This window comes from Colobus angolensis, unplaced genomic scaffold, assembly GCF_000951035.1.
Source record: "Colobus angolensis palliatus isolate OR3802 unplaced genomic scaffold, Cang.pa_1.0 Scaffold3, whole genome shotgun sequence".
Lineage (NCBI taxonomy): Eukaryota > Metazoa > Chordata > Mammalia > Primates > Cercopithecidae > Colobus > Colobus angolensis.
This window is the reverse complement of record NW_012116265.1, coordinates 18812097-18824762: the sequence shown is the minus strand read 5'-3', so window position 1 is coordinate 18824762 and position 12666 is coordinate 18812097. Positions and strand designations below refer to the sequence as shown.

General features: G+C 42.1%; 1 protein-coding gene across 1 annotated transcript in view; it reads right to left on the bottom strand.

Annotated features, from left to right (window-relative positions):
- The window catches only part of NEK9 (NIMA-related kinase 9), a 49583-nt gene extending 39931 nt beyond the window's left edge, over positions 1-9652 (bottom strand). The window contains exons 1-5 of the mRNA XM_011949541.1: positions 9275-9652; positions 6627-6804; positions 3395-3450; positions 2777-2847; positions 798-903 (exon numbers count right to left, since the gene is read on the bottom strand). Coding sequence (XP_011804931.1) covers positions 798-903; positions 2777-2847; positions 3395-3450; positions 6627-6804; positions 9275-9493 — 630 coding nt within the window. The 5' untranslated portion in view covers positions 9494-9652. The remainder of the gene's footprint in view (positions 1-797; positions 904-2776; positions 2848-3394; positions 3451-6626; positions 6805-9274) is intronic.
- Positions 9653-12666: the final 3014 nt, after the last annotated feature.

Sequence of the window (12666 nt, the reverse complement as noted above, 5' to 3'; positions counted from 1 at the left end):
ATCAGATCGTTCTTGATGAGAAAAATCCATATAAAGACATGATTGCTTCTTCAGAAGCTCACTTTGGCCTCCATCATAGAAACATCTGAGTCCCTAAAGCAGAGATTCCAAACCCTGAACATCAAAATTTCTTGTAGACAAATCTTGACATAATTTAAAAAAAAAAAAAAAAAAAAAAAAAATTATTGGCCAAAATCAGTTTTCAAGTTCTTTTAAGGATAGAGCATTGTGAAACTAGAATAATAATAACAGGGTTTTATAATTCCTAAAAGGATAAGATTACTGTCCCAAAGATCAACTTACGTCTACTCTTTACCAATGATCTTTCTCAAAATCACGTGAGAGGGGAACCCTGTGCAGTTCAGACTGTGTATAATATTAAAGAATAGATTGTTCTCTGAGCATCAGCCTTCACTTGTAATATAGGGGTTCTCTTTGAACCAGAAGATTCAAAGGAAAAACAAAAAGAGATGTCTAACACCTTGAGCTCAAACATTAAATAAGAGATAAAGTGAAATCTACTAAAGACCCTAACCTGGACAAAACAGTAAAGCCTTTAGTTGCTTTTAGATTAAGTCCCTAATCGGTATTGGAAAAAGGTTATGAGGTCAGAGCTGTAACGTGGGCAATGACTTAAATGCCTGCTAGTGGGCCCAGGAAAAAGACTTCTGAAGACATGCATTAAAGTATGGAAAACTTGAAAGAATATTGAGAAAAGTATGCAAGATTTAGGGAGTATAGTTATATTTCACAGTACTAGAAAAGAAAATAAAAATTAAGACAAGGGCAACACATACCGTCTCAGCCATGGAATACTCAGAATTAAGTTTCTTTGCTAGGCCATAATCTCCAAGTTTTATCAGGTTTGCCTTGGTCAGAAAAATATTTAATGTCTTTATATCTCTGAAAAAAAAAGATGCTGCAAATTAAGTTCACACAGATAATTGTTTTATTTCATCCCCCGTCTTGCCCAGGATTACTACAGAATAAAAATGAGTGTGGGCCGGGTGCAGTGGCTCACATCTGTAATCTCAGCACTTTGGGAGGGCAAGGCAGGAGGACTGCTTGAGGCCAGGAGTTCTAGACCAGCCTGGGCAACATAGTAGGACCCCATCTCTATAAAAAATGAATTAGTCAGGAGTGGAAGCAAACACTTGTAGTCCTAGCTTCTCGGGAGGCTAAAGCACCTGAGAATCAGTTAAGCCCAGGAGGCTGAGGCTGCAGTGAGTCATGACTGCACCACTACATTCCAGCCTGGGCAACAGGGTGAGACCCTGTCTCAAAAACTAAAATAAAATAAAAAAAGAGTGTTAACATTGCTCATATTCTGTCCTAAACATCCCACGGTGGTCGTTACTTTCACATGCTGTTTAACACTGAAGTGGGGACTTTATTTTTATTTTTTTTTGAGACGGAGTCTCGCTCTGTCACCCAGGCTGGAGGTGCAGTGGCGCGATCTCGGCTCACTGCAAGCTCCACCTTCTGGGTTCACGCCATTCTCCTGCCTCAGCCTCCCGAGTAGCTGGGACTACAGGCGCCCGCCACCTCGCCTGGCTAGTTTTTTTGTAGTTTTTAGTACAGACGGGGTTTCACCGTGTTAGCCAGGATAGTCTCGATCTCCTGACCTCGTGATCTGCCTGTCTCGGCCTCCCAAAGTGCTGGGATTACAGGCTTGAGCCACTGCGCCGGCTTGAAGTGGGGACTTTAAAGGAATGAAGGCAGAGAATTAACTTCATCCTCTAGGGCTTCACAGCATAGAAATATCTCCCATACTACTGAAGCTATTAGGAAAAGTTGAGAGGGTCAGACGAGGAAAATGGTGCTCTAGGTAACCATAATTCCCATAAGATACCACAGCTCTTCAACTATCACTTATGCCTTGAATTAAATGATATCAAGGCAACTTTAACTTGGTTGGTGTCAAAGTTTCAAATAATCTGTTAAGGTAAGAGAAGAGGCCTACACGTCCCAACAACGATATGATTAGGCCATTTAGTCATCTAAATAAAATCACAGGCTATTTTTCTAAAGATTAATTGACCATATGTAAAACAAAATGAACTGTGCCTGGTTCACTATGGCTTCCTTATTGAAAGATGCGAATAAACCAGAACAATATACTTTGTTACTTTTTTAAAAAGAATATAACAACATGCAACAGAAGCCATTCAATAGCTATCCAGAAATATATGTTAACTGAATGAACAAACCAATAAAAAAAGAAATCTTAGTGTATTATAATTAATCTCTGGCACCAGTCAATGACTCACTTAAGAAGGGCATAATGATGTGAAAATGTTACTGAGATGGTTCTCTTCTATAGCTAGAAATGAATGGAAATGTGCTTGTTTTTAAAGATCTGGTAAATTTGTACAATTAATTGTACAAAGTGAAGAGGTTTTTATTTAAATTAACAGTGCTTAATTATACAATTAAAAAGAATTGCCAATTATTACTGCTGTGAATTCTTACCAAATACTACTTCTCACAGTGCTTTCTAGGCTTTACTGATGAATTAACAAACTGAATTCTAAAATTTTTGTCTGTAAAATGACTAAGTAGTACTTGGCTACTGAGGAGATTCTTCCTAGATCATAAACATGGTTTAACTTCAGGGAGTGAAAATAATATTCCTCATTATTTTCCTTTCCTAATGATATAAATGGAAAAACTCTTGGCTGCTTAATCAAGAAAATAAAAGTGTTGTTGGGGGGTATCCAGGGTAGGGGCTGAATTGGTAGAGAAGAATCCATCCATAAATTTTTTTACTTTTTACCTATGAAGGATTCCAGCTTTATGGATACAGCTCACTGCTGAAACAATCTGAAACAGGTACCACACCACCATCTGCAGAGAAAAAATAAATATTTGGATTAGAAACGAAAAGTTCCATTTAAGTAAATACACACACATACACAAACAAACAAAACAAAGAAAGCTGCAACCAGAAGTTATGATTCAACATGACTTCACATCTCTTCCTTGCAGGTTGAGTAGGCAAAAGGCAAAGAAAAGTGAAGGGGTAAAAAAACACAAAAAACAGGTTCCTCATAAAATCGTTCCAATGTCATTATAATATATAGTATGGTAAAGCAGACATGTGGAAAAACTCAGGAAGAATGCAAAGTTATAGAAAACTGGGCATACCAGTATGCAGTAATAGAACCAGGAAAGAAAGCCCACAGAGAATCATGATGTGGAGGTAAAACGTTTAGGAAGCAGCTATAGACAGCTTCCTTGTTAGAGGTTTCCTTTCTCATGAATATCAGAGCCTGGAAGGAGTCTGAACAAAAGGAAAAAAACACTCTTCATTATTGGAAGAGTAAATACAGAACTAGAATGCAAGAATTACAACACTACAATTCTAACTTCCTTCCATAGAAATATGAATTACCTCTTCCTCAAACAACTTGTCCTTCTGACGAAGGATTTTGTCATACAGGTTCCCTCCTGCAATTAAACAAGACACAGGTTTGAATTGCTTAATACAGATCAAAGCTTGGCTCCTGTTATAGGGTTTTTTAGGTGACACAAGGAAATGAAGGAGTCTGCTTTCTCTCCATAGGCAACTACTTCTTTTGACTTTTCACATGGGCACAAAACTCTTCCCATCTCTCAAGGACTGCATCAGAAATATTCTTCAAAGATCTCCCTAACACAAGAGGCTTAATAAAAAAAAGACTTTTTTTTTTTTTTTTTGAGACGGAGTCTCGCTCTGTCACCCAGGCTGGAGTGCAGTGGCCGGACCTCAGCTCACTGCAAGCTCTGCCTCCCGGGTTTACGCCATTCTCCTGCCTCAGCCTCCTGAGTAGCTGGGACCACAGGTGCCTGCCACCTCGCCCGGCTAGTTTTTTGTACTTTTTAGTAGAGACGGGGTTTCACCGTGTTAGCCAGGATGGTCTCGATCTCCTGACCTCGTGATCCGCCCGTCTCGGCCTCCCAAAGTGCTGGGATTACAGGCTTGAGCCACCACGCCCGGCCTTAAAAAAAAGACATTTTAAGAAAAGATGTGAGTAAAGACCATTCTTGTTGTTCCCAACAAGTATATTCAAAATCAGATTTCTTTTCTAGAACTCTCCTTTAAGAACTTAGAACAGCTCTAAGTTGTTACAAAATAATATTTTTGTAACAACTCTCCCAGTTGTGACTACTATAACATTTGGATTAGGCTGGGCACAGTGGCTCACGACTAATTCCAGAACTTTGGGAGGCTGAGGTGGGCGAGTCGTTTGGGTTTGGGAATTCAAGACCAGCCTGGGCAACACGGCAAAACCCTATCTCTACCAAAAATACAAAAAATTAGCCAAGTGTGAGGGCATGTGCCTGTGGTCCCAACTAATCAGGAGGCTGAGGTGGGAGGATCGCCTGAGCCTTGCAGGCGGAGGTTGCAGTGAGCTGAGATCGCACCACTGCACTCCAGGCTGGGTGACAGTGAGAGTCTATCTCAGGAAAAAAAGAAAAAAATTGGATTACACCTGTGATACAATGTTTTGTATTTATAGGGTATATATTGACAAATTTTCTACTTCACATCGAAAAATTTCCCAAAATTTAGGGTCTACCCCTAGACTGTTTCCTATCATTACTCTCTTTACTAATTCCTTCCTGTGGAATAAGTGTGAATTTACTTCTCTCTTTCCTTTATCTAGTAATACAGACCGCAAGTAATCAGGTTCATCTTACACCCCACCTGCAACTGTAACTTACACTATAGCCCTGGGTAAGTTTTTACAACTTCTTTTCCCCTGCAACTTAGTAACTCAGTTTCAACAAATGTATCATTTGTTCCAGTTCTTCCTAATCACAAAAGAAATTAACTTCCTAGGGCTTCTGCTACTTCGAAAATTTTTAACAGAATCTTGTATATGGCATTGATGACCAATGATCATAATATACAAGAGTTTATACAAGAAAGTTATAAGGGACGAACATGCTGGGACCTCTTTAGCATGCAGTTCAGAAAAGGGCTTTGGAGGTTCTCTTGTGCAATAAGATGATTAACAGCTAGTACAGTATGTAGCAAACACTTTCTACCTAACAAGTACTATGCATGGAATATAACAATCCTAGAAAGTAGGTACTGTTATCAACAAACTTTTTTTTTTTGAGATGGAGTTTCGCTCTGTCACCAGGCTGCAGTGGTGTGATCTCCACTCACTGCAACCTCCAACTCCCTGGTTCAAGTGATTCTCCTGCCTCAGCCTCCCCAGTAGCTGGGATTAACAGGCACGTGCCACCATGTGTAGCTAATTTTTGTTATTTTTAGTAGAGACAGAGTTTCACCATGTTGGCCAGGATGGTCTCGATCTCCTGACCTCGTGATCCGCCCAACTCAGTCTCCCAAAGCATTGGGATTACAGGCGTGAGCCACCATGCCCAGCCTTTTTTTTTTTTTTTTTTTGAGACAGGGTCTGGCTCCATCGCCCAGGCTGGAGTGCAGTGGTCTGAGCTCACTACAACTTCTGCCTCCCTGTCTCAAGCCATCCTCCCTCCTTAGCCTCCCAAGTAGCTGTGACTACAGGTGCACACCACCACACCCAGCTAATTTTTTGCATTTTTGGTAGCAACAGGGTTTTACTATGTTGCCTAGGCCTTCCTCGAACTCCTATGCTCAAGTGATCTGCCTGTCTTGGTTTCCCAAAGTGCTGGAATTACAGGCATGCACCACTGTCCCTGGCCAACAAACTCATTTTAAAATGAGGAAACTGCTGGGTGCAGTGGCTTAAGCCTGTAATCCCAGCACTTTGGGAGGCAGAGGTGGGTGGATCACCTGAGGTCAGGAGTTAGAGACGAGCCTGGCCAACATGGCAAAACCCTGTCTCTACTAAAACTACAAAAATTAGCTGGGCGTGGTGGCGCATGCCTGTAATCCCAGCTACTCAGGAGGCTGAGACACAAGAATCGCTTGAACCCAGGAGGCGGAGGTTGTGGTGAGCAAAGATGGCGCCATTACACTCCAACCTGGGCAACAAGAGTAAAACTTCGTCTCAAAAAAATAAATAAATAAAAATAAAGTGAGGAAACTGAGGCACAGAGAAGTTAAGCTTCTTGCCAAGGTTATAGAGCTAGAAAGTAGACAAACTTGGGTTTAGAGTCTCTTTTCTTTAACAACTAGGCTATACTGCTATCTTACAAGCAAAATGATCTGAAGAAATCAGGGACCAGATAAATAGGGCCATGCTTTACCATATATCACTTTCACTCAGTTATGATCTTTGGACTACTTTTCAATAGAATAGCTTTAGCTGAAGACAATATAAATAAATATCACCTATAAGATATTATTAAATACTGTATCAAGTGCTGCCAAGCCACACTCTGGTTAACTAATGTCATTTCATGAAAAAAAACCTTGAAAAATAAATGTAAAATCCAACCGAAGAAAAGATAGTTTGAAACTGGAACTATAATCACAAGAGAAAATTTGGGTATGCAGGGGAAAATCCCTCTCCTTATTTCGTTAACCACTTCAAAATTCTCCAAGGCCTGAAAAGTTTCTCTTAAACTCTAGACATTCATTTAAAGTTTTTATCACTGTATATGTCTCTTCTTATATTCTTCTCCTCAAGGTAACTATGAATCTATGAAAGTCTTGCTGGAGAAAGTCCCACTGAACTCTATCTTACCATTACAATATTCCAGCTCAATCAGCAGGGTGGTATTGTCCATGAAGTGATTGTAGTAGGCAATAATGTTGTCATGCTGCAGCAGTGCCAGAATAACAATCTCATTCAAGGCATCACGACGTTCCTTCTCAGACAGCCGGGTCAAATCAACTTCCTTCCACACAACCAGTGAGTCATCCTAAACACAGTAACAGAGGTATTGTGCTTTTCCTCTTGCCTGGCAGCAAATGAATCCACACCTAGATCTGTAAGCCTAGAAGCAAAACTACCTAAGGGGGCAGAGACTGACTCCTCTTATTTTTTCCTTTTAACAGACTTTAAAGGTTATGTGACGATTTAGCATTATAATTTATTGCAGTACAGGGGAAGTAAAGCATTACGACGTCGTTGTCACACTCAATTTGCATGATGTCAGTTCCAGGTAAAAATATGGGCTGGGCATAGGTCTCAAAAAGATTCTATTGAGGATACTATGACAGGCTGCTAATCACGATGGTGATTATGGCAGGGCAAGAATACTGGAGAGGTAGAGAACTGGGGAGCAATTATCTATAGTCGGTCACAACTTCTAAAATGAAAATACTAAACTTGCCTCTAGTTTTATAAATTTAGACTTGCCTAGTTTTATAAATTTAGACTTACCCTTTCTGGATAAGTCATGCCCCCTTTTGCAACTCTATAATCTCTCACACTTTTATGTATCACATTTTCTTCCATTCCTGAAAACTTACCTGTAGCTCCTGATGTCTACCATCTTTTTTTTTTTTTTTTTTTTTTTGAGGTAGAGTGCAGTCATAGCTCACTTCTGCTCTGAACTCCTGGGCTGAAGCAATCCTCCCACCTCAGCTTCCCCAGTAGTTAGGACTACAGGCATGCACTGCCACACTCAGCTAAAATTTTTTTTTTTAAGAGATGAGGTATCACTGTGTTGCCCAGGCTGGTCTAGAACTCCTGGTCTCAAGCGACCTGACCACCTTGGCCTCCCAGGTGTTGGGATTACAGGCATGAGCCACTGAGCCTGGCCTCATTTTTTACTGACACTGCTTCCTAGCCCAGGAGCATCTCCACCAATGTAACCCTCCCCATCCTTTTGAATGCCTCTGCCAAGCCTCTACCATGTTTTTGGAAAGACTCTGATGAACCTTTTACTGTAACCATGCCTTTAATTTTTAGACCCCATACACTGTAATATTTATCCATTCTTTTCATATCTCTACATATACAACTTAATGCTATGTGTTTACTAACAATGGCCAACTTATTTTCCTATTGAAATATAAGCTTCTAGAGGAAAAGAGTGCTTCTGAACTTCTGTAAATTCACAGATCTAATAAATATTTGGTGATATGGATAACGCTATGCAATTTTTGAGAAGTGTAATCAAATTTAACTCAAAACAAACCCAGTAATCAAGTTCAACAGGATAATAATAAAAAGGCAATGCGCAAGATGTGAGATTTTAGTTCTAGTCCAAGATTTACTTATAACTTAAGTGAGCAAGTCACTTAAGTATACTGTCTTAGTTTCTCTAACTAAAATATAGAAATAACAATCCTTATCTCCTTTTTCTCATTTTGAGTGCAAAAAAGAAAACAGACTACCAAGAATAACTAACTCTAACATCATACATTAACGTGGCATCAGGATAAAAAAGAACACTTAAAAATATTCTCTTGCAACCACTTCTCTCCTTCTGCATCTTTCAGCCTTAAAAGTATGCTGGCTTGGAACACACACCAGAACTGCAGATGGATGAATCACTTTCAGCAACCCCAACAAGTTCTCATTAAATGTTTACCCTAAAGTAAGATTTTATGATCAAAACCAGTACATCGTTAGTTTTTGGAAGTAGAACCATCACTGCAGGGTTTTACACTAGTATATATTCTTAACTTGGGATTCCGTGATCCATGGATCTCTCCAAAGGATGTGCATATGTGCAAATGTGTTGATGGAGGGGGTAAGATTACTTTGCTTATGTTAGGTTCTCAAAGGGGTCCTCGTGCCCCCCAAATTAAGAACTAATGGCTTAGAATATACCAACAGAGTACTTCCCATGCATAAATCCTGTAGGATAAACACTGATAAAGAACCAACACACAAAGATCTTCCCAATGAGCTTCAAGAAAAGCTTCCAACTGAGTGATCACTGCTGAACTTAAAGATAATGACAAAAACTACGGAGGTGCCACCGGTGTGGGGATTTTGAAGCTATGCCCGTCCTCCTCACCCCGACCTTGGAGAACTATATATACAGCATGAGGGGAAAGAAGTTTTGGCAATACCTTACATTCGTATACCACTTTAATTTACAGAATAAGCGCCTTCGTTTCATTCTCAAGATAATCTTAAAAAAAAAAAAAAAAGGATGATTTCCAGGTATTATCAGTAAGCCCATTTTACAGATGGGGAAGCTAAAGCTCAGAGACGGTTAGGTGACTTAGGCCAATCAAAAATGACTAGTCAAACCAATGATCTTGCCAATTTCTAGTGCCGATGAATGGGAAGAGTGGTGAAGACCCTGAGACATATATCCTGTGGGCGCCTAAAGCACTAAGTTCACGACGCTGAGAAAGCGGGGCCGGGAAGAAGGGACTCGGGGCGACCCGACAGCGCCAGACAGGACGGCCGGTGCCGAGGGCCGCTACCTCGGTGCGGCGGTACAGCGTGGCTTCCCCGAAGGCGCCGCGGCCCAGGACGCGGATGGGGATGTAGTGCAGCTCCTCCTGCTCCGCCGCGCCGCCCCCAGCTCGCGGCCCCTGACTGGCGCTAGGCCCCGGACTCGAGTCCCCGCAACCCCCGGACTCGCTCCCAAAGTCCGAGTTGATGGAATCGCAGTGTCGTTCGTACTCGCCCAGCACCGACATGGCGGCGGCCGCGGGCCTTCGGGACCGGCCTGCGTATGCCCAGAGGCGCTGGCCGCGCTGCGTCCCGCTCGCTTCAGATGCCGGCCCGCGGATCCGTCAGCCCAGCAACCCAGCGAAGCGCCATGGCGGCTCCTGCCCCCTGACCCGGAAGCAGTTCTCTATGTTTCCGGCCCGGCTGAGTTTCCTCCGCTTTTGCTTGCCCGCTTGGCTAGTCCAGCGCCCCAGGCTTCCCGCTTTCGGGGAAGGCCTGCAAAGTAAGGCTTCGGGCTGGGATTGGCGGGCGCGTGGTGGGAACTGCGTGGAACCGAAGGGCTCCCACGGGAACAAGGGCATCACTGACAGTACGGCCTCTCGGGTCTGTTTACCCTCCTCTGCCTCTCTGGTCCGGTCCCCATACAACTTCGAGGTTCAGAGGTCGTCCAGTCTCATCCTGACGTGAGGTCTGTGACAAGAGGGTGATTGGGGAAGCATTCCCAGTGTACACCTCCTTTCCCCTTCCAACGCTGGACAGCATTCTTTTTTAGAAAGATAGTATAGTAAAGATAATATGGCCGGACAAGGTGGCTCACGCCTGTAATCTCAGCATGTTAGGAGGCCGAGGCGGGCGGATCACCTGAGGTCAGGCGTTTGAGACCAGCCTGGCCAACTGGTGAAACCGCGTCTCTATAAAAATACAAAAATTAGCTAGGCATGGTGGCGGGCACCTGTAATCCCAGCTACTTGAGAGGCTGAGGCTGGAGAATCAATTGAATCCGGAAGGAGGAGGTTGTAGTGAGCCGAGATCGCGCCACTACACTCCAGCCTGGATGACAGAGCGAGACTTTGTCCCAAAAAAAAAAAAAAAAAAAAAAGTAGTATAGACAGTCTAATTGTCCGCCTCCTGTCATCTCAGTCCCTGGTTCCGATTCTTTCTCCTAGAGCCATCCTAAGTCCCTCCCTCTTCTACACAACTCCAAAAATATTTTAAGTCAACTCTCCTGACACTTTCCTTCTCCCCCGTCTCTTTTTCCAGGTTCAGTTTATTCAGATTTTTCCAGATCTTTGACCATATGATCTCATGAAACATTGAGCATTCGGTGCCACACACTGTTTGGGAACAGGATATCTGCAATAACATGCTCCCTACCGTCAAGTAGGAAAGCAGCAATACGGTGAACAATAGGTGTTCCATCAGTTGTATGACCTTGGGCAGCTTCTCATCTCCGAGCTTGTTTTTGAACTCTATAGAGTTGTGAGAATATGGTCTACATCACAGACATAACAGCTAACATTTATTGAGTGTTATGTTCTGGGTACCTTGCTAAAGGTTTTTCACGTATTATCCCACATTATTATGTATTATCCTATGTATTATGTATTATCCTAACATTCCCATTTTACAGAAACAGAGTCACCTAAGTTACCTGCTTAATGTGACAGACCTAGTAAGAGGGAGCTGGGAAGTTGAACCCAGCAATCTGAAAAAGCAGGATGTGATGGGGCTAAGAGAAAGCCATGTGACTAGCCGGGCGTGGTGGCTCACGCCTGTAATCCCAGCACTTTGGGAGGCCGAGGTGGGTCGATCACTTGAAGCCTGGAGTTCGATTCCAGCCTGGCCCACATGGTGAAACCCCGTCTCCACTAAAAATACAAAAATTAGCAGGTGTGCACATGCCTGTAATCCCAGCTACTTGGGGCACTGAAGCACAAGAATTGCTTGAACCAGGGAGGCGGAGGTTGTAGTGAGCCAAGATCATGCCACTGCATTTGAGCCTGGGTAACAGAGCGAGAACCTGTCTCAAATAAATACATAAAAATAAATTGTGTCATATGGATTTGTGAAAAGTTTCTACTTTAAGAGAGCTTACAATTCATGTAACAGAAAACCACCAGACAATTAAAACTGTTTGTATAAGGGCTATTAAAGTGCAAGATTCTAGAAAGGCATTTAGGAGGGGCATCTGTCCAAGCCAAACTTGCTGTGTGAGTGCAGGCTCCCTGGAGGAATATATAAAATGTTAAGTCCAATGGTGGCTAATAAACTAGAGACATCATTCCAGGTAGAGGCCATTCCATCTACATCCTCCTATTAATTAGAAGGCACTTTGAGGATAGGTATTGCCTCTTGTTTATCTAGATAAACTCGAGTTTAGTTTGGCTTAAATCTGTTAATTCTATTAACTGTTAATTTTGTTATTCTTGGTTAATCTGTTAAACAGAAAAGATGCTCAATAGTTGCTCAGTTGAATGGGAAAAAAAATTACTTAAAATTGGGAATGTTGACTTTCAAAGAGGCTGAATAGATTTCAGCCTAAGCTTTAAATATTTATTTTTTTGTGGCACCTTTGCAACGAGGAACTAGTTTTCTGTAACTTGGTTGGCCTGAAACTGAATTGTCCTAATGATAATGCATGGATACTATAAGCTTAGAAGAAACATGTCCTGTTACAGAGCAGAGACATTCCTGCTGAATTCTTCATTATACTGGATCTAACTGAAACGAATTGTCTTACCTTTGAATATTCATAAGTTCAAAAATAGTCAACATTTATTCTAATGGTATAACTTTTTTTTTTGGAGACAGTCTCACTCTGCACCCAGGCTGAGTGCAGTGGCATGATCTCAGCTCACTGCAACCTCCACTTCCCAGGTTCAAGTGATTCTCATGCCTCAGCCTCCTGAGTAGCTGAGATTACAAGCATCTGCCACCACACCCAGCTAATTTTCGTATTTTTAGTAGAGAGGGGGTTCTGCCATGTTGGCCAGGCTGGTCTCGAACTCCTGACCTCAAGTGATTGGCCTGCCAAAATGTTGGGATTACAGGCCTGAGCCACTGCGCCTGGCCAAGGTGCAAAATTTTAAAGTGCCTTTGGCTGAAACCAAACTGTTTCCACATTTTACTCTAACAAGTGAATGGTTAGAATGCTATTTTGCAGAAGTTTCCAATTTGTGAATGGCAAATTCCCAGGGGCCATAGAGTTACTGTCAAGATGAAAGAATCTACCAAAGACCAACCCAAGTTTATACCCTTCACTGTCTGCCACAGTAGCCACTAGCTACATGTAGCTACTGAACACTTGAATTGTGGCTAGTCTTAATTTTAAGCTATCGATGTGGTATAGCTTGAAATACACACTGGATTTTCAAGATTTTACATGAAAAGTGGAATACAAAACATCTCCTTAACCATTTTA